Below are 22,620 nucleotides of genomic sequence, written 5' to 3' on the forward strand. Positions count from 1 at the left end.
TAGTCCATCAGCTGTTGGGCTTTTTTACCAGCTGTGGATGCAGCGGAGATGTCCTTGGTTTCTGGCTGGATTTACTTCACACTTTTTAGATAAGACAGTTTTATTTTCTGTTGCTGCCTTTTTCAGTATTTATCATAATTGACTGCTGTCTTTAAGCCAAATCTCCCCGGTCATCCACCATCACTCTCTCTCCCAGATGCAGAAAAACTCGTCCATGCCTTTGTCTCCACCAGGCTGGACTACTGTAATGCTCTTCTTGCCGGGATCTCCAACAAAAACATCCAAAAACTCCAATACATTCAAAACTGTGCTGCCCGGATCCTTACAAGGACACGAAAATTTGACCACATCACACCAATTCTCAAATCCCTCCACTGGCTCCCTGTCCCATTCAGGATTGAATACAAGGTTTCCCTACTGACCCACCAGTGCCTCCATGGTAATGCTCCTATTTACCTGAAGGAGCTAATCACCCCTCAGCCCACTTCACGACACCTCCGCTCCGGTCAGGCAAACCTCCTGCAGATCCCAAGGACCAAACTCCGAACCATGGGAGACAGAGCTTTCTGTCACGCCGCTCCCTGTCTTTGGAATGCTCTCCCTGACCACCTGAGAGCACCACTGACCCTGGACACTTTTAAAAAAGGCCTAAAAACCTACCTTTTTAAAAAAGCCTTTCATTAGTTGTTTCCTTTGGAGAGACGCTCTCTCTCCAAATTCTAACTTTTACTTTTCTTTTTTTTTTCTTATGTAGCACTTTGAGATTGTTTGCTCAATATAAAGTGCATTACAAATAAAATTCATTATTATTATTATTATGAGGAGATAAACTTGAGAGGGAAAAAATACTGTCAGAGTGGGAATGATTAGTCAATGACAGAAAATGAATTGGGAGCAACTCTGATCATCAATCATTTAAATTATTTTTCAAAGAGAAATTCAAAACAAAATTGCTGGTTCCAGCCTCTCAAATGCAAAGACTAATGTGGTCTACTATCTAGACCTCTGGGGGACCACAGTCTCTGGTTCCTCCACATAGTCTGGTCTCTGGACTAATGTGGTCTACTATCTAGACCTCTGGGAGACCACAGACAGTCTCTGGTTCCTCCACATAGTCTGGTCTCTGGACTAATGTGGTCTACTATCTAGACCTCTGGGGGACCACAGACAGTCTCTGGTTCCTCCACATAGTCTGGTCTCTGGACTAATGTGGTCTACTATCTAGACCTCTGGGAGACCACAGACAGTCTCTGGTTCCTCCACATAGTCTGGTCTCTGGAATAATGTGGTCTACTATCTAGACCTCTGGGGGACCACAGTCTCTCGTTCCTCCACATAGTCTGGTCTCTGGACTAATGTGGTCTACTATCTAGACCTCTGGGGGACCACAGACAGTCTCTGGTTCCTCCACATAGTCTGGTCTCTGGACTAATGTGGTCTACTATCTAGACCTCTGGGGGACCACAGTCTCTGGTTCCTCCACATAGTCTGGTCTCTGGACTAATGTGGTCTACTATCTAGACCTCTGGGGGACCACAGACAGTCTCTGGTTCCTCCACATAGTCTGGTCTCTGGACTAATGTGGTCTACTATCTAGACCTCTGGGGGACCACAGACAGTCTCTGGTTCCTCCACATAGTCTGGTCTCTGGAATAATGTGGTCTACTATCTAGACCTCTGGGGGACCACAGTCTCTCGTTCCTCCACATAGTCTGGTCTCTGGACTAATGTGGTCTACTATCTAGACCTCTGGGGGACCACAGTCTCTGGTTCCTCCACATAGTCTGGTCTCTGGACTAATGTGGTCTACTATCTAGACCTCTGGGGGACCACAGAGAGTCTCTGGTTCCTCCACATAGTCGGGTCTCTGGACTAATGTGGTCTACTATCTAGACCTCTGGGGGACCACAGACAGTCTCTGGTTCCTCCACATAGTCTGGTCTCTGGACTAATGTGGTCTACTATCTAGACCTCTGGGGGACCACAGACAGTCTCTGGTTCCTCCACATAGTCTGGTCTCTGGAATAATGTGGTCTACTATCTAGACCTCTGGGGGACCACAGTCTCTCGTTCCTCCACATAGTCTGGTCTCTGGACTAATGTGGTCTACTATCTAGACCTCTGGGGGACCACAGTCTCTCGTTCCTCCACATAGTCTGGTCTCTGGACTAATGTGGTCTACTATCTAGACCTCTGGGGGACCACAGACAGTCTCTGGTTCCTCCACATAGTCGGGTCTCTGGACTAATGTGGTCTACTATCTAGACCTCTGGGGGACCACAGACAGTCTCTGGTTCCTCCACATAGTCTGGTCTCTGGACTAATGTGGTCTACTATCTAGACCTCTGGGGGACCACAGACAGTCTCTGGTTCCTCACATAGTCTGGTCTCTGGACTAATGTGGTCTACTATCTAGACCTCTGGGGGACCACAGACAGTCTCTGGTTCCTCCACATAGTCTGGTCTCTGGAATAATGTGGTCTACTATCTAGACCTCTGGGGGACCACAGTCTCTGGTTCCTCACATAGTCTGGTCTCTGGACTAATGTGGTCTACTATCTAGACCTCTGGGGGACCACAGACAGTCTCTTGTTCCTCCACATAGTCTGGTCTCTGGACTAATGTGGTCTACTATCTAGACCTCAGGGGGACCACAGTCTCTGGTTCCTCACATAGTCTGGTCTCTGGACTAATGTGAGCTACTATCTAGACCTCTGGGGGACCACAGACAGTCTCTGGTTCCTCCACATAGTCTGGTCTCTGGACTAATGTGGTCTACTATCTAGACCTCTGGGGGACCACAGTCTCTGGTTCCTCACATAGTCTGGTCTCTGGACTAATGTGGTCTACTATCTAGACCTCTGGGGGACCACAGTCTCTGGTTCCTCACATAGTCTGGTCTCTGGACTAATGTGAGCTACTATCTAGACCTCTGGGGGACCACAGTCTCTGGTTCCTCACATAGTCTGGTCTCTTACAACTGGTCATTTATTTATGAGGAGTCGGATGTAAACACAGCATATAACGCTTTTATGAACACTTATTGCTCTCTATGACAAGAATTGTCCAATTAGGAAATGCAGAAAGAAAAGGGGATCAAATACTCCTTGGATAACAAAAGGATTAGTAAATTCTTGCAAAAAGAAAAACAATTTACACAAAAATGTCCTTAAGTCCAGGACTACTGAGGCCGAACTGAAGTACAAAAAATACAAAAATAAATTAACAAGTATTCTTAGAGGATGCAAAAAAGATTACTATGCAAAGTTACTTCATAGTAAGAAAAATAATATCCAGGGTATTTGGAAGGTACTGAATAATATAATTGGGAGCAGTGCAAGTGGCCCATGTTATCCAGAGTATTTTATAGAGAATGACAAGGAAATCAATGATAAAAAAGACATTGCAGAAAAATGTAATCATTTTTTTGTGAATATTGGACCTGAGCTAGCGGCAAAAATTCCAGCTGACAGGGAAACCGTGTACCCTTTGTTTGAGAAGAATCCAAATTCTATGTTTCTTACTCCCACCGATGAGAATGAAGTATTGTCAACCATAAAAAAATGTAACAACAAAACTTCACAGGATGTTCATGATATGGACATGAAAACAATTAGAAATATTTCTGAAGCAATTGTCAAACCACTAACCCATATCTGCAACCTGTCATTTAAATATGGACTATTTCCCACTAAAATGAAAATAGCCAAAGTAATTCCTCTATTCAAATCAGGCGATAAACATTCCTTCACAAACTACCGTCCTGTCTCCCTTTTACCCCAGCTTTCAAAAATACTGGAAAAATTATTCAACTCAAGACTGGTGGATTTTATCGAAAAAAAACAATTTGTTGTCAAACAGCCAATATGGCTTTAGCCAAGGGCGATCAACATCACTAGCTCTAATTGAACTTGTTGAAGAAATCACAAACTGTATAGAAAAAAAGAAATTTACTATTGGCATTTTTATTGATTTACAAAAGGCGTTCGACACAATTGATCATCATATTTTATTACATAAATTGGACAACTATGGTATTAGAGGAATAACACAAAACTGGTTGGAGAGCTACTTGGGAGATAGGCAGCAGTTTGTACAGTTTGACCAATACAAATCTTCATGCAGTAAGATCATGTGTGGGGTACCTCAAGGTTCAATCCTTGGGCCAACATTGTTTTTACTCTATATTAATGAAATTTGTAAAGTATCCAAACTAATTAAATTTATTGTATTTGCGGATGACACTACTATCCTTTGCTCAGGTGGGGATTTGGAGAATCTTGTCAATCAAATAACTCAAGAAATGTGTAAATTAAAAAAATGGTTTGATATGAATAAATGATCACTTAACTTAAAAAAGACTAAACTTATGCTGTTTGGAAAGCGGAATACAGACATGACAGTACAAATTAATGATACAATTATTGGAAGAGTACAGCAAAATGTGTTTTTAGGAGTAATTATTGAGGAAAAGCTGTCTTGGCAACCCCATATAAATTATTTGAGATCCAAAATAGCAAAGTGTGTTGGTGTGATGAAAAGATGTAGTCCAATGCTAAATCAAAATGCCTTATTTATCTTGTATCACTCTTTTATAATGTCTTACCTGAATTACTGTATTGAAGTTTGGGGGAACCGCTATAAAACAAATCTGTTACCTTTAGTTACTCTCCAAAAAAGAGCTATCAGAATTGTTCATAAAGTAAAATATAATGATCACACCCATCCACTGTTTTATATCACATTTAACTTAAAATTACATGACTTAGTAAACTATAAAACAGCTCAGCTTATGTACAAAGCATCAAAAAACTCTCTTCCTGATCACATCCAGAATCTTTTTCAACATCGAGATGCTCATCACACACATAATCTCAGAGGAATCAACAAACTATATCAACCAAAAGTAAGGACAACCCTTAAATCTATGTGCATTTCAGTTAAAGGAGTCATATTGTGGAACAGCCTAAGTGAGGAAATAAAAACATGTACAAATCTTAGTCAATTTAAAAAAATGTTTAAAAAATACATAATGAGTAAGTATCAGGAAGAGATTTGAGAGCGTGATGCCCTCATAAACAGGCACATGCACACTGCATGTGTATGGGTCTGGGTATGTGTGATAAACCAATTTGATAACTGTATTCATAATGTAGAAATATTGTATTTATTACTTTGTATTTGTGTGTAGTGGATTTCATATGTACATTTAACTGTACAGGTACAAATGAATGAATATTGTAAATATAAATGTATGTGCAATTGTGAACAGTGAGCCAGTGGAGCTACACACTTGAGTTCTGTTTAGTGTTTATCATGTATTTTCATGGGGCAGAGGGGTGTATGGTCAGAGTGTTTGGGGCCTGTCTTTGTCTTGTGTTTCTGGTTATTGTATGTTTTGTATAGTGTGGTGTGAGTGGGGGTTTGGAATCGAATAAGCGCAAGCTTCTTCCATCTCCCTTTCAAGTGACATGATTGTAATTGACTGTGAATGTTATTCCTTTTTTCCCTTGAAATAAACAAACAAACAAACAAAATGTGGTCTACTATCTAGACCTCTGGGGGACCACAGACCCAGGAGACAACATCTGGTTCCTGGCTGAGACTCTTTAGAGACACAGATTCTCATCTTTGAATTGACTCTGGATGGATTGTCTTTGTCTTCTGACACCATGTAGGGAGTTGATTTGATGATTTTATGTGTATACGTGCATATTTTTTATCTGATCTGTTTATTTTATTCCTTTTATCTTTCTATTCTGTACTTTTTATTGTGTTTTATCTTGTGCAGCACTTTGGAAAACCTTGTGTTTGTTAAAATGGGATCTAAATAAAGTGGATTGGAATGGATTGGATATGTAATCACAGCGTGTGAAAAATGAGCTTCACGTTCGGTGTGAACACGACTTCAGACCTAAAGACGACGCAGAGACACTGATGATCCAGACCTGACTGTAAACCCAGGATAAAGAGGTTCAGTGAATGTGGTGTTGAAGGTGTGGAGGTGGATCAGTTTGTCAGAGGAGACTTCGTAGAAGGTCAGAGTGCCAGCATGACAGTCCAAGTACACTGCTACCACACCAGAGGGGGGGGGGGAGGAGGAGGAGAAGGAGGAGGAGGAGATGTGTGTTTGTTCGTTATTGTGATGGACAAAGTAACCACCACCAAAGCAAAACAGACTCCAGGACTGATCATTCCTTCCAAACTCAGAGTCGTTTCCTCTCCTCTTGATTCCTCTGTAACTCACTGATATATTAACATGTCTTCCGCTCCACTGGACCTCCCAGTAACAGCGACCAGTCAGACCGTCTCTACACAGCAGCTGAGGACATGAGTCAAATCTGTCTGGATGATCTGGATATGACTGGTCGTCGTCCACACGTGTCACCTTCCTGTTGTTGTCGTCCAGTTTGAGGTTTCTGCTGACTGTGTTTGTGTCCAGTTCCAGTTCACAGACATCTGATGGAGAGAACAAACACAATGCAGCTAAAGGTTCATCTCTGTCTCCCACTAAACTACGTCCCCATACAACTCATCTCCACTCTCTATTATGTTTCCAGGGAAACAACGTGTTTTCTGGACCCAACGGTCAACGTTTGAAACCGTCTGAAAAAACCTTAACGAACAAAACAAAAACGCTACAAAACGACATCGTTGGTAGTAAAAATATCACAGTTGGGCCTAAAATGAGTAAAGATTGAAACCAGACCAAACTGTGGTCTGGTCTGTGGACTACTATCGTAGAGCTCTGGGGGACCACAGACCCAGGAGACAACATCTGGGTCCTCCATTTAGGATTCAGGGACGTCAGGACGACAGGAGGACCATCTCAACGCTGAGACGCTTTAGAGACACAGAGTCTCAGGAACTTCTCTCTTCACTTCAAATATTTAAACTCACACAAACACCACAACAACGGGAATGTTGGGTATTCGCCTCCGTTGCCGTCCGGCAGGAATTGGCGTCCGTTTGCGTTGACTTTGTGTGTAATTGAAGGTGAAAATGTGGCGTTTGGTGTGAACACAACACAACATCTTTACAGCCACGAAGAAACAAACGCTACGTCCTGATTAGAATCGGATTTCAGTCATGAACACGTTCAAATCTGGAGCAGCTGAGTTACTGAAGACATACTCACACTTCCTCACACCAGGTCTCAGTCTCTGCTGTCCCCCATGGTCCACCCTGCAGGAAGACATGCAAACACCAGTAAACATGAAGCCCAGCTCCTCAGTCAGAGACTGTTGTCCATCTGTCCTCACCTGAGAGTGTCCAGTCTGATGTCTGTCCATCTGTCCTCACCTGAGTGTCCAGTCTGATGTCTGTCCATCTGTCCTCACCTGAGAGTGTCCAGTCTGATGTCTGTCCATCTGTCCTCAGCTGAGTGTCCAGTCTGATGTCTGTCCACCTGTCCTCACCTGAGAGTCCAGTCTGATGTCTGTCCATGTGTCCTCAGCTGAGAGTCCAGTCTGATGTCTGTCCACCTGTCCTCACCTGAGAGTGTCCAGTCTGATGTCTGTCTATCTGTCCTCACCTGAGAGTGTCCAGTCTGATGTCTGTCCATGTGTCCTCACCTGAGAGTCCAGTCTGATGTCTGTCCACCTGTCCTCACCTGAGAGTGTCCAGTCTGATGTCTTTCCATCTGTCCTCACCTGAGTGTCCAGTCTGATGTCTGTCCATCTGTCCTCACCTGAGAGTGTCCAGTCTGATGTCTGTCCATCTGTCCTCACCTGAGAGAGTCCAGTCTGATGTCTGTCCACCTGTCCTCACCTGAGAGAGTCCAGTCTCCAGTGTGGACCCTCCAGTCCAGCAGACAGCAGCTTGACTCCTGAGTCTCCTGGATGATTGTAGCTCAGGTCCAGCTGTCTCAGATAGGAGGGGTTGGAGTCCAGAGCTGAGGCCAGAGAAGAACAGCCGTCCTCTGTGATGAGACAACCTGACAGACTGAAGACACACACACTTCTGTCACTTCTGGGGACTTTTAAACTGAGAAAAAGTGATCATTCTCTGTTGTTGTGTTGATGTTGTACTGGGTGGGATAAGCGTGGCTGAGTGATGGACAGAGACGGATAGAGGAGGACGAGAAGTCAAGAAACAACAGTAGAACCAGTCTATGTGGTCTGTCTTCAGACCTGGTGTCCCATAAAGATCTGGCTACTGATTTAAACCAACTAGCAAAGAAAACTGTAATTCAATAACATCTCAAGTATGTTTGTTGTCAGTTTTCATATTGAACTGGAGGAATTAAGTAACATTATTAATTAAATAACAAGTATTCTGAGAATAAAGTCAAATACAAAACTTGGAGTCTCAGAACATATCAGACATTCATGTGTTCAACTGCTCTTTTAGAGCCGCCATGTGAACTTTAGCAAAAGTGTCTTTTCAGGAATAAGAGCAAAGAAGTGAATATTTGGTGCATGTAAACGGATCATTGGAAGCTTCATAGGTAAACTTCTCAAAGTCGTTGAGTCTGACCTGAGAGTTTCCAGTCCACAGTGTGGACTCTTCAGACCAGCAGACAGCAGCTCCAGTCCTGAATCCTGCAGGTGGTTGGTACTCAGGTCCAGGTCTCTTAGACTGGAGGACTGGGAGCTGAGAACTGAGGACAGACCTTCACAGCTTCTCTCTGAGAGGTTACAGCCACTGAGTCTGAAGAGGAATCAGAAATGTGTGATGAAACTAGAACAAACAACTGTTCGTCTCCTTGGAATTAACAATGAAAACTCCTCAGCAAGATCGAAAACAGGCTTTACAAAGACTTAACTTGTGTTTGTATTGCAGTCCTTCACAAGACCAACAAGAACATTTCATTCATTGACCTTTGAACTTAACCAGCAAGGATTTTATCAATGAGAAAAAAACTCATCCTAAAACCAGAAATAAATGTAAAATGTGGTAGAAAAGAATTCAATGTAACTTCTGTCGACACTGTTCCAACACTAACTTCACGTGTTCAAACATGGTGAGAAAACTCTTTGTATTCCTTGAAAATCATTGATTCTTTTCATGTTTTACTAGATAGAATCTTATCATTCCAAGCAGAAAGTGAGTTCTTCTGCTGCGTTCACACCAAACCTGAAGTGATGTTTGAGTTTGACTGCAGGATGAATTGGTTTTATTTGTGGGATCATTTGTGTTTTAGTCACGACACTCATGCGTTAACACGTTCATTTTGATGCCCAAATATTTAAACATCAAACTGCAGAGAAAAGAGTTTGGTTTCCTTTAGTGATTTGTTCTTTTGCTGGAAGTCGTGAGCAGCAGAAACTGTTTCATCAGCCATGGAAACAGATTAGAAGAGGTGGGTGGCCAGACGCCCAGGGGTCCGTGAGCTTGGGAGTAAGGCCGGCCGCGGGGGCACTTAGTCCAAACATGACAACGTCCAGACGGGAACACCGGACATCTACTGCATAACCATCCATCACATCCATCCATCATATCCATCCATCCATCCATCCATCATATCTATCTATCCATCACATCTATCTATCCATCCATCCATCCATCATATCTATCCATCCATCCATCCATCCATCCATCCATCTATCTATCTATCTATCTATCTATCTATCTATCTATCTATCTATCTATCTATCTATCTATCTATCTATCTATCTATCTATCTATCTATCTATCTATCTATCTATCTATCCATCCATCCATCCATCCATCCATCTATCCATCCATCCATCTATCTATCTATCTAGACACACCAGCGAGGAGGCGGGGCTTATCTCCATGTAGAACCAACCAGGGTTCCTCCATCACGGATGAAATAACCACTATTGCTGCTTTGTACATGTTGTGAAGTCCCAGATACACCAGGAAACCAAACGCCGTCCTGTCTGAGTTCATAGCCTCATGACGACAACAGCATTTAGAAACGCCAGCTGGATTTGTAAAACTATTCAAAGTTAGAACGGCAGGGGAAAGACAAACAAGACGTTTGGTTTCTTTAGTGATTTTGTTCTTCTGCTGTTAGATCGTTACCAGCAGAAACGTGTTTCATCAGCCATGGAAACAGATTAGTAGCAAAAGTGTCTTTTCAGGAATAAGAGCAAAGAAGTGAATATTTGGTGCATGTAAACGGATCATTGAAAGCTTCATAGGTAAACTTCTCAAAGTCCTTGAGTCTGACCTGAGAGTTTCCAGTCCACAGTGTGGACTCTTCAGACCAGCAGACAGCAGCTCCAGTCCTGAATCCTGCAGGTCGTTGTGACTCAGGTCCAGGTCTCCTAGACTGGAGGACTGGGAGCTGAGAACTGAGGACAGACCTTCACAGCTTCTCTCTGAGAGGTTACAGCCACTGAGTCTGAAGAGGAATCAGAAATGTGTGATGAAACTAGAACAAACAACTGTTCGTCTCCTTGGAATTAACAATGAAAACTCCTCAGCAAGATCGAAAACAGGCTTTAAAAAGACTTAACTTGTCTTTGTATTGCAGTCCTTCACAAGACCAACAAGAACATTTCATTCATTGACCTTTAAACTTAACCAGCAAGGATTTTATCAATGAGAAAAAAACTCATCCTAAAACCAGAAATAAATGTAAAATGTGGTAGAAAAGAATTCAATGTAACTTCTGTCGACACTGTTCCAACACTAACTTCACGTGTTCAAACATGATGAGAAAACTCTTTGTATTCCTTGAAAATCATTGATTCTTTTCATGTTTTACTAGATAGAATCTTATCATTCCAAGCAGAAAGTGAGTTCTTCTGCTGCGTTCACACCAAACCTGAAGTGATATTTGAGTTTGACTGCAGGATGAATTGGTTTTATTTGTGGGATCATTTGTGTTTTAGTCACGACACTCATGCGTTAACACGTTCATTTTGATGCCCAAATATTTAAACATCAAACTGCAGAGAAAAGAGTTTGGTTTCCTTTAGTGATTTGGTCTTTTGCTGGAAGTCGTGAGCAGCAGAAACTGTTTCATCAGCCATGGAAACAGATTAGAAGAGGTGGGTGGCCAGACGCCCAGGGGTCCGTGAGCTTGGGAGTAAGGCCGGCCGCGGGGGCACTTAGTCCAAACATGACAACGTCCAGACGGGAACACCGGACATCTACTGCATAACTATCCATCATATCCATCCATCATATCTATCCATCCATCATATCTATCTATCCATCATATCTATCCATCCATCACATCTATCTATCCATCACATCTATCTATCCATCACATCCATCCATCATATCTATCTATCTATCTATCTATCCATCCATCCATCACATCCATCCATCATATCCATCCATCCATCCATCCATCCATCCATCCATCCATCCATCCATCCATCCATCCATCAACCATCCATCCATCGCTATCCTGTATTCATGATGACTGAAGAGATTGTTTTGAACAGAGAATGTTTGCAACGACTAAATTGACCCAATTTGAGGATTATTAGTGTTTCTTGTGGCTTAATTAGCCTTAATTAATGTTATTTTGTAAGGATTTTGTGGTTTAATTGAAGGGGTATTGTTTGGTAATATCTGAATTTGCACATTGATTTTAATTTTTTGTCTATTTTACTTCCTCAAGTAACTATTTGGATGACTACTATTTATTATTTACTTTTTGCTGTTTGGAAAACCAATCAAATCATTCAGAATGCAGATAGAACCTTGTAATTCCATGGTGGTTTGTTGTATTTTGAATATAAAAACTATATTTACAGAGCTTTGCTGGAGGCTTGGACCACCGGCAGCAGCCTCAGAAGAGCCTTCTCTGAAGCAGAGTATTTCTTCAGGTCAAACACGTCCAGACGTTTTTCTGACGACAGTAAGATGAAGACCAGAGCTGACCAAAGAGAAGGAGACAGTTCATCGTCGGAGAGACGTCCTGAAGTCAGGGACTGTTGGATCTCCTCCACCAGAGAATGATCATTCAGTTCATTCAGACAGTGGAACAGATTGATGCTTCTCTCTGGAGACAGATCCTCATTAAGCTTCTTCTTGATGTACCTGACTGTTCCCTGATTGGTCTGTGAGCTACTTCCTGTCTGTGTCAGCAGACCTCGTAGAGGTTTCTGATTGGTCTCTAGTGACAGACCCAGAAGGAAGCGGAGGAACAGGTCCAGGTGTCCGTTTGGACTCTGTAAGGCCTTGTCCACAGCTCTCTGGTGCAGATGTGTTAGTTCAGGTTTGTGTCTGGAGACTTTAGACCACCAGGAGGTTGTTGGTTCGTCTGCCATCAGATTGACACCAGACTTGATGAAGGTCAGATGGACATGAAGAGCAGCCAGAAACTCCTGAACACTCAGATGGACGAAGCAGAACACCTGGTCCTGGTACAGTCCTCTCTCCTCTCTGAAGACCTGTGTGAACACTCCTGAGTACACTGAGGCTGCTTTGATATCGATGCCACACTCTGTCAGGTCGTGTTCATAGAAGATCAGGTTTCCTTTCTGCAGCTGCTCAAAAGCCAGTTTTGCCAGAGACTCGATCATCTTCCTGCTCTGTGGACTCCAGTGTTGATCCGTCTCAGCTCCTCCATCATACTTGACGTTCTTCAGTTTGGACTGAACCACCAGGAAGTGGATGTACATGTCGGTCAGGGTCTTGGGCAGCTCCCCTCCCTCCCTGGTCTTCAACACGTCCTCCAGAACTGTAGCAGTCATCCAGCAGAAGACCGGGATGTGGCACATGATGTGGAGGCTTCGTGAGGTCTTGATGTGGGCGATGATCCTGTTGGCCTGCTCCTCATCTCTGAACCTCTTCCTGAAGTAGTCCTCCTTCTGTGGGTCAGTGAACCCTCTGACCTCTGTCACCATGTCAACACACCCAGGAGGGATCTGATTGGCTGCTGCAGGTCTTGTGGTGATCCAGAGACGAGCAGAGGGAAGCAGTTCCCCCCTGATGAGGTTTGTCAGCAGCACTTGGACTGAGGTGGACTCTGTAACATCAGTCAGGATCTTGTTGTTGTGGAAGTCCAGAGGAGGTCGACACTCGTCTAGACCATCAAAGATGAACACAACCTGGAACTCTTCAAACCTGCAGATTCCTGCTTCTTTGGTTCCAGGGAAGAAGTAATGAAGGAGTTCCACCAAGCTGAACTTCTTCTCTTTCAGCAGGTTCAGCTCTCTGAAAGTGAATGGAAACGTGAACTGTATGTCCTGGTTGGCTTTGTCTTCAGCCCAGTCCAGAGTGAACTTCTGTGTTAACACTGTCTTCCCGATGCCAGCCACTCCCTTTGTCATCACTGTTCTGATTGGTTCATCCCTTCCAGGTGAGCCTTTAAAGATGTCTTCTTGTCTGATGGTTGTGTCTGGTCTGTCTGGTTTCCTGGATGCCGTTTCAATCTGTCTGACCTCATGTTCCTCATTGACCTCTGCAGTCCCTCCCTCTGTGACGTGGAGCTCCGTGTAGACCTGATCCAGGAGGGTTGGGTTTCCCGCTTTAGTGATGCCCTCAAACAAACACTGGAACTTCTTCTTGAGGTTAGACTTGAGTTTACGTTGGTACACTGCACCAGCGGTTCCTGAAACAACAAAGGAACCCAGTTAGTGGATCCTACAGACCCTTTTACAGTCTATGAACAAGCCATGTATTAGAGCCATGTATCCCTATAGTCCTCAGTATGAGTGACTTATTTAATGATTAAATCAGAACTATTGGAGACAATATCAATCAGGTGCAACATAAAATCAAATAAAAGACTTTTACAAGACAAACAGAACTGAAGGATATAACCCTTTGAAATGCAGCTGCAAAGCTCCACGAGTCACTCACTACAACACATCACAATACAGCATCATAGAAAGAGACGGTAGGATGACGTGTTGAAAATAGTACCGTTGGGTTTTCTAAATATCCTGGTAGACCGTAACCTAACCATTTAGTTCCTACGAGCTGAAAGTCACCAGTTAACACGGTCACTGGGTGAAGTGAAACACCTGTTTCTCTGAAACGGTCGTGATCCTGTCTGAACTCTGTAGAACTTGAGTGTTGGAATATCGATTCTGACATCCGAACATTAACAAACATTGAAGTTGTGTGCAGCCTATTAAGAGTTTGGAAATATGAAGTTCTTCATATTGAATCCTTCTCTTCTTTCCACCATGTTAAATCTGTTAAAATCCTCTTACTGATCTGCAGACAGTCAGCCAGCTCCTCCTGCTTCATTCTCCTCAGGAAGTGCACTGTGATCTTCTGAAACGCCTCTCTGCTCCTCCTTTGCTCTTCATCCTCAGCGTCCAACAACTCCTCGTCCTCACTCTCCAAGCATTCTGGGTAATCTGGACTCAGGACCTTCTGGATCTTCTTCAGCTCGTTCTTCACAAAAGTGCAGATGTTCTCCTCCAGCAGCTGGAACAGAAGGATAAACTGAACATGAACTCTAAAGAACCCAACATGGGGTTCATGTGTGGGTCTGAGCAGCATGGAGACCACTAGAACCTGTTCAGCATTGAATCTGTAGTCGATGTGGTTAATAGTGAAAGGTGAGCTTGTACATGTAGGCTACTCACCATAAATATGGAGTCCAGGTGTGTTTGATGCTGCCGGGTAAACGGAACCTCTGAGATCTGCTGAACTCTGTGGAGAAAACCAAGTTCAAAGAGTCACTAAAGCACAGACTGGAGATCACAAGTGGACGTTATCATGGCGACATCACCCGTTGGTTTGTGGACCATGGTTTTGAAGCCTCGGGTTCTGATGAACACAAGCACTAGCTTCTCTCTAACTCTTAAGGTTTCTCGGCGTCTATGAGTCTTTTCTTTCAGAAGGTTTTCTCCTCACTGTCTCTTTAAGGTTTGATTGTATATTTATTATTTTGTAGTTTAATCCCAGTTAAAAACTATTTAATTGGTCCTTTCTGTGAGAGTTTCAGCGAAACACGACACTGTCACTCTCTCACATCATCGTGGCTCAGAAGACCTGACGGGTTGCAGGATTCAGGGCTGGTGGACTCTGAGTGACTGTTTAAGGGGGCTGGTCTGGACCTGATTCATCCTCTAAGGAGAGTTCAGGTTCAGTTCTTACCTTCCATCAGCAGCTTGTTCAGTTTTAAAACTAATAGGGCGATCCATAGACCAGTCACTCTTCATGGACACACAGCTGGGTCCAGGTCCAGGTCCAGGGGAGTCTGGTCTCTGCTGCTGCATCCTGATACAATAAATACACTTTAAGATTCTCACTAGTTAAGCTTCATTAATCAGTTTGCTTTGGTTATATTGATGAGTCATGTTCTGAGAGTTGATGCTAGTGTCAGGATCAATACTTTGAATGGATCTGGGTCACATGAGACCACGTGGACATGTGAACACTCGTCTTAGTGCTACACTCACACTAGGAGCAGTGGACAACGTTTCCGTTGCATTAGAACTGTATGGGGTGACAATGATGGGAAAACGGAGTAATGACTCTTAGAAAACTTTACATTTTGGTTGCTAACTCTCCACTGGGCATCGGACGGTTCTGGCCTCCACATAGTCCATTACCTCCTGGTAATAGACACCTCCTCGGGCATTATCAGTTACCTTAATATCTAAAATAAGAGTTTGCTGGATATAAAGTGTCTTACTTTACTACTCTACAACCTCCCTTAAGTGAGAGGAAGACGGTGCTCGAGTTTGGTGTCTGTTGGTTTGGAGTCTTATTGTTCTTAGCTTAGCTTAGCTTAGCCTCCCCACTACTCTTCTTTGTCATTAGCCTTCATGTTAGCCAAGTTAGCTTCTCTCTAACTCTTAAGGTTTTTCGGCGTCTATGAGTCTTTTCTTTCAGAAGGTTTTCTCCTCACTGTCTCTTTAAGGTTTGATTGTATATTTATTATTTTGTAGTTTAATCCCAGTTAAAAACGATTTAATTGGTCCTTTCTGTGAGAGTTTCAGTGAAACACGACACTGTCACTCTCTCACATCATCGTGGCTCAGAAGACCTGACGGGTTGCAGGATTCAGGGCTGGTGGACTCTGAGTTACTGTTTAAGGGGGGTGGTCTAGACCTGATTTATCCTCTAAGGAGAGTTCAGGTTCAGTTCTTACCTTCCATTAGGGCTGCCACGATTAGTCGACTAGTCATGATTATGTCGACTATTAAAATAGTCGACAACTAATTTAATAGTCGACTAGTCGTTTTTTTTTTTTTTTTTTTTTTTTCTCTCTCAAAACTGCTGCGGCACCTTCCTCTGCCGTGTCTGCCTTTGCGTCCTTGACACACACATGCGCGGTAGTCGTCTCTGGAAACTTGAATTTGCTTCACCTGCATATAGTATTTATTTAAAATAGAGATCCAAGGGTGGGGAGGGAGGGAACGCCACAGGGTTTATGTTTTCACCTTTTTGTCCTCTTCATTTTTGTCTGTACTCATTCTCTGTATTTTTATGTTTTCTATAATTGTTGTAACTCTTGTCTGCTATAAAAGGAAATTAAAAATGTGATCACAACATTCCCTAATTGACGCTTTAACTGTATGAACGTGAACATGGAACATAACAACCCCCATATTGTAATCCCAGACATATTAGGGACACTACCTAATCACACACTATGAAACACATACAAACACACACACACACACACACACACCAGGCGAGTGCATTTTCTCCGTAACGTAAATAATATATTTCTTTATCATAGTTAGAGCCTTGATTATTTCCCCCCTGATCCCTTAAAGAACAGCTGTATAACATTTAGAAATAATTTCATAATTTTCTGTGTGTTTCCATAAATATGTGTGAAATAAATGTTTTTTATTTTCCTTTCTATATCTGGTCATATGACCTTTTCTATATTCATATGACACCACCAAGCGAAGCGAGCGATCGCGTCAATTCAGGCAGGAAGTTACACAAAGAAACACGAGACAATCCGGTCAATTTTCAAAATAAAATACCGCGGTAGACAAATGCGATCATATTGTCAAAGTCAAAGTCAAAGTCAAAGTCAAAGTCAGCTTTATTGTCAAGTGTGCTAATATGCATGACATACAGCACAGATGAAATTTCAGTCCTCTCGGACCCAGTGCAAAACGGCATGTAAACACTAAAATTAAAAATAATAACATATTGTGTTTCTAAACAGAGTAGAGAGATGAAAACAATGAATAAATGTGAAGAGTAGATAAACAAATATGTGTATTTCAACGGTATATCTACACTACTACTGTCTACTCCCATACACACTCACTCTCTTTCTCTCTCTGTGTGTGTGTGTGTGTGTGTGTGTGTGTGTGTGTGTGTGTGTGTGTGTGTGTGTGTGTGTGTGTTGTGTCTCTAGAGACAGAGAACGGATAAATAAAGAAGTGAACAAACTTCTTGGTTACAGAAACATGGCGTATTGATTTTATGAGGTTATGATAAAAATAGCTCTGAATGAACAACAGCTGAGTAGAAGCGCTTGTCGACCGTCGCGGAGAAATACGTGTCTGGTCTGAACAGCGGATCGCGCGCGATTGTCGTGAAAGTCCCCACAGCTTGCTTAGTATAGACCAGCGGTACTCAATACCTATTTGTGGCCCCGGAACTATTATTTTTTCAGTATGTGTTTTGGTTGGGTCAACACGTATATCGAGACAGCCTGTTATTGGGTCGCGCTGCGAGCGCATTTTTAACTTTCACTTTCGTTTTTGAAGCGGTTCGCATGTTGCCAGTATAGCCCTTGCTATAGTTTGGATACATTTGAGGGGAATTAACGATGATTTATTCTCTCATTCATTTCACAAGTTCCCATCGGCTGTCGTCAGCTTACCTCAGGCCGCCGTCGACAGGTGATCACAGACAGCAAGGGCTTCAGTCTTCACATGAATATATGAGGCTGGTTCCAGATGAGCCGCGCCTCGTTGGGGAAGTAGATGTGATCAACAGGAGGCGGAGAGAAACGCTGCAGTCTAACCACACAAACAGCTACTTCCTGTTCCATGGGACGGGGACCTGTAGCCTACTTTTTTTTTTTTTTCTTAGAAAACTTTATTTATAGATTCCAACCACAGTCAGAACAATGACCGTGTATAATACAAATACAAATACAAATATTATGGCATCAAGACATAGTTAACATAAACAAACAAAATATAAATTAAATGAGATTCAAGAAAAATAGGAAAGAAAAGGCAGGAAATATTACATTTCTCCGAATATTCCTTCAATTATATTAACAGTGTGTATACATTTTTTATTATCAATTCTTTTGATACATTCAAAGTAGTTCTTGAAGTCGATTTCAAAAACAGGAAAGAAAGGTCGACCTTTGGAAAATTTAGATTTATGTATGTGGAATTTTGCGATTAAAATAATCAGATTAATTAAATGTTGCAGATTCCTGTCATTATTATTATTATTATTATAATATAACAGTATATCTCTGGCATTCAGGGTAACTGGTTTGTTGGAATGTGATGTGATGTAAGCTTCAATTTTCTTCCAAAAAATCTGGGAAAAATTACATAAAAAAAAAAGGTGGCTAATTGTTTCCACTTCTGTATTACAAAATACACAGTTGATATCAATATTAACAAATTTCGACACAAATTTGTTAGTGGGGTAGATGTTATGAATAATTTTATATTGAACTTCTTTTGTTTTATTAGAAATGGCAAATATGTGTGGAAGGAGCCATGTTGTTTTCCAGTTAATGCCCGAGTTAGAAGAAGACCATACAAATGTTCCTCTAGGTGTGATTTTCCTTTTTCTGAAAAAATTATTCCTTATATGTTTATTATTACAATGATGACTCATAATGTTAATACCATTAATAAAGAGGGTAAAGTCAACTTTATCTGCCTCTTGCCTTTCAAAATGACCTCTTATTAATTGGAGAATGCCGCTGGGAATAGCATTCATTACTGTCTGAAATTCTTTATAGGTAACCGGGAAGATTTTAGATGCAAGGAATTCTTCATAACTGAAAACTTCACCTTCATCATTTTGTAAAAAATTAAGGTGGATTATTCCTTTATCAATCCAGTGTTTCAGAAATAGTGATTTATTTTTCCTAGTTATGAACTCGTTGTTCCATATAATAGTTTTATACCTGTAGCCTACTCGTGCTACATGTGAGAAGTTTCGTTTTCGTTTTCTCCCATCCACGTACTGTTTTAATTTGCCCAGCAGAGGTCGCTGTTCTCCCTCCTGTATATCTTGTCATGGTTTTGAGGAGATTTGTTGTTACGTTTAAATGTTTCCTGCCCATTTAAATAGCTCTGTCACATCCTGTGATATTAAAATGATGTGTTTATGTGTTTTATGTATTTTGGGGTAACACACTGCCGCCTGGTATGGTGAGGGAACAGAGGTACAGAGAAAGAAGGAACGGCAAATCATGTGTGTTCATGTCTTCTGCAGAAAATCAATGTGGGAAAACAAGTTCTTGGGTCGTCTCCTTTCATGCCCTATCGATATCCGTTACATCTGTTCATGAAGAGAATCTGGATCTGTGTAGTAGTAGTGAGGTAGTAGTAGTGTGTAGTAGTGAGGTGGTAGTAGTAGTGTGGTGGTAGTAGTGTGTAGTAGTGAGGTAGTAGTAGTGTGTAGTAGTGAGGTAGTAGTAGTAGTGTGTAGTAGTGAGGTAGTAGTAGTGTGTAGTAGTGAGGTAGTAGTAGTGTATAGTAGTGAGGTGGTAGTAGTGTGTAGTAGTGAGGTAGTAGTAGTGTATAGTAGTGAGGTGGTAGTAGTAGTAGTGAGGTGGTAGTAGTAGTGAGGTGGTAGTAGTGTGTAGTAGTGAGGTGGTAGTAGTGTGTAGTAGTGAAGTAGTAGTGTGTAGTAGTAGGTGGTAGTAGTAGTGAGGTGGTAGTAGTGAGGTGGTAGTAGTGTGTAGTAGTGAGGTAGTAGTAGTGTATAGTAGTGAGGTGGTAGTAGTAGTAGTGAGGTGGTAGTAGTAGTGAGGTGGTAGTAGTGTGTAGTAGTGAGGTGGTAGTAGTGTGTAGTAGTGAAGTAGTAGTGTGTAGTAGTAGGTGGTAGTAGTAGTGAGGTGGTAGTAGTGAGGTGGTAGTAGTGTGTAGTAGTGAGCTGGTAGTAGTACTAGTGAGGTAGTAGTAGTGTGTAGTAGTGAGGTAGTAGTAGTGTGAAGTAGTGAGGTGGTAGTTGTAGTACTAGTGAGGTAGTAGTAGTGTGTAGTAGTGAGGTGGTAGTAGCAGTGCTAGTGAGGTAGTAGTAGTGTGTAGTAGTGAGCTGGTAGTAGTAGTGAGGTAGTAGTCGTGTGTAGTAGTGAGGTAGTAGTAGTGTGTAGTAGTAGTAGTGTGTAGTCGTGAGGTGGTAGTAGTAGTAGTAGTGAGGTGGTAGTAGCAGTACTAGTGAGGTAGTAGTAGTGTGTAGTAGTGAGCTGGTAGTAGTACTAGTGAGGTAGTAGTAGTAGTGTGTAGTAGTGAGCTGGTAGTAGTACTAGTGAGGTGGTAGTAGTGTGTAGTAGTGAGCTGGTAGTAGTAGTACTAGTGAGGTAGTAGTCGTGTGTAGTAGTGAGGTAGTAGTAGTGTGTAGTAGTAGTGAGGTAGTAGTAGTGTGTAGTAGTGAGCTGGTAGTAGTACTAGTGAGGTAGTAGTAGTAGTGTGTAGTAGTGAGCTGGTAGTAGTACTAGTGAGGTAGTAGTAGTGTGTAGAAGTGAGCTGGTAGTAGTACTAGTGAGGTGGTAGTAGTGTGTAGTAGTGAGCTGGTAGTAGTACTAGAGAGGTAGTAGTAGTGATGTAGTAGTCAATAAGTGATGGTTCAATGGTTCTGGTTCTATTTCTTTTAGTGTACTGTTCATGGTTTACATTGTGGTATAAAGTTCTACTTAGAGTTAGTGTAAGACAGATTCACACACGGCAGCTAGCGTGACTCCGCCTCTCTCTCCCCGTCTGCTGAGAGTCACCAGTTACCAGGCAGACCAGACCAGAGCCAGAACAGCTGCTCCACAACTACATCTCCATGAGACCGACCTCCAGACTACGCAGCCAAACCGACGGTTTTTAACCCCACCATGTCCTGCATGAGGTGACATCAGCACGATGACCTTTCAACCCTGAATGTTCTACAATGTTCTATTGGTCCCACGTTGAGACCACAACCAAACACACCCCGGAACACACTTTTCACCATTATGCCAATGATCACATGAGCCAACGGTTGTTTCCCTGAACACAGAGCAACTTCACAAACTATAGTGATGCAACACCATTGATCAACGTATTGATTGTTTACCTGAAGGAGTTCAGTCTTCAGAATTTAGTCATTTATGGTTCTAGTTTCAGCTAAATGTACACTTTTAACTTCCTATTTTAGGATTTAATACTGCTGTTTGTTTGTTTGTTTGTTTGTACGTGGCTCTCGACTCATATTCTCTTTTTGGAGTCGCCTTGTTCACACAGTTTAGAATGCTGTTATAATCACAGACTTGAGTGATACTTTTGGTTTTAGATTAGTGAGTAAAATGGTTTTATGGCCTGATTTCTGTTTGTTATTTTAGATTATTAACACATTTCTAGATCTTATTAAAAACTGTTATTACAGCTCAACCCGTCATTCTGATTATCGGGGAAACTATGATCTTATTGTCTCTTGATGACATCTACAATGTTACAGCTTCCCTAGATGTCTAATTCTATTTTAGAGGGCAGGTAAAGTGCTACGACCCTAGAAAAGGCCTCTCCATGATTTCATGTTTGCTCTGCAGTTAACAATAGTACTTATAGTATTGGTAACCATTTATAAATAAGATTCTTAGATCACCACCAATAACTAGTGATGGTGAGATGAAGCCTCATGAAACGCCTCCGCGTTTGTGCCTTGGAGAGTCTTTGCTTTTAAGTTTATGACTTTTTGTGTGTTTGTTCGATTGCACATATGAATAATAGAAATTCATACATTTGTCAACTTTGTGATGATCTCATTTTCTAGGGGTAAAAAAATAGGCCAATTTAAAATGTAGCTTTTTGTCATAGCATTGATATGAATCTAATATTGTGACTTTGTTTATATTTCAGTTTCACATAAAGAAAAAGAAGAGAAAAATTACAATAATTATTAAACATCATGTTAGCCCTTCTTCTGAATCCTGTTAACTATCTTTCAGTTGATGGTACACGATTCAGGGACAGAATAGGCCTCGTAAAAAAGCAAAAAAGTTGATTATCCAGCCATAATTTACATACATTAAAATCATTAGTTAGTTCAATGAATATGAATTTGTCGCCAAGTCGTTTACTGTGTATATTTCTTCTGAGCCAAAAAAAAAACAAAAACAATGCATTCAGGGTTTACGTTTCAGATTGTAAGATTGATTCATTGATATCTAAATGAATGATACCTGACTGATTAATAACGGCGGAGAGAGTCATTATAAGAAATTCTGTGAATTCCTACTGACCCCAGGTGGTGTCAATCAATCCCATCCTGCATGTCTTTGGACCGTGAGAGGAAGCCGGAGAGAACCCACGCTCACAAGGGGAGAACATGCCAACTCCACACAGAAGGAACCCGGGCCCGACTGGGAATCGAACCCGGGACCCCCTTGCTGCGAGGTGAGATTGCTACCCACTACACCACCGTGCAGCCAAACTCCTATACAATCAGACGTATTTTTGCAACCAGAGGAGTCACCCCATGATGGCCAGTAGAGAGACAATACGAGTTTAAGGTACTTCAGATTGGCTTCACTTTTCAGAATCAAAGGTTGCTGCCAGGCAGCAATGCAACGTGACGCCATCT

The 22,620-nt window shown here is 42.0% G+C and overlaps 1 protein-coding gene across 3 annotated transcripts; it reads right to left on the reverse strand.

Moving 5' to 3' along the window:
• Nucleotides 1-1,311: 1,311 nt before the first annotated feature.
• Nucleotides 1,312-17,862, reverse strand: LOC311015362 (NLR family CARD domain-containing protein 3-like). Of its 3 annotated transcripts, XR_014597340.1 has the most exons (11): nucleotides 17,693-17,853; nucleotides 14,989-15,111; nucleotides 14,475-14,541; nucleotides 14,094-14,313; nucleotides 11,683-13,486; nucleotides 10,142-10,315; nucleotides 8,479-8,652; nucleotides 7,771-7,944; nucleotides 7,139-7,185; nucleotides 5,557-6,459; nucleotides 1,312-1,819 (listed from the first exon to the last, which is right to left on the reverse strand). XR_014597340.1 is itself a non-coding variant. In XM_084012530.1 (10 exons), exons 2-10 carry the CDS (start codon nucleotides 15,108-15,110, stop codon nucleotides 5,915-5,917), a joined length of 3,327 nt encoding a protein of 1,108 aa, XP_083868656.1. In that variant the 5' UTR covers nucleotide 15,111; nucleotides 17,693-17,853; the 3' UTR covers nucleotides 3,936-5,914. The 3 variants fall into 3 exon arrangements, 2 of the variants coding, with proteins under 2 accessions (XP_083868656.1, XP_083868657.1); XM_084012530.1 differs by lacking the exon at nucleotides 1,312-1,819 and having other exon boundaries at nucleotides 3,936-6,459; XM_084012531.1 differs by lacking the exons at nucleotides 1,312-1,819; nucleotides 8,479-8,652 and having other exon boundaries at nucleotides 3,936-6,459; nucleotides 17,693-17,862.
• Between the last annotated feature and the right edge of the window lie 4,758 nt (nucleotides 17,863-22,620).

Source organism: Eutrigla gurnardus, assembly GCF_963514095.1.
Source record: "Eutrigla gurnardus genome assembly, chromosome: 6".
NCBI lineage: Eukaryota > Metazoa > Chordata > Actinopteri > Perciformes > Triglidae > Eutrigla > Eutrigla gurnardus.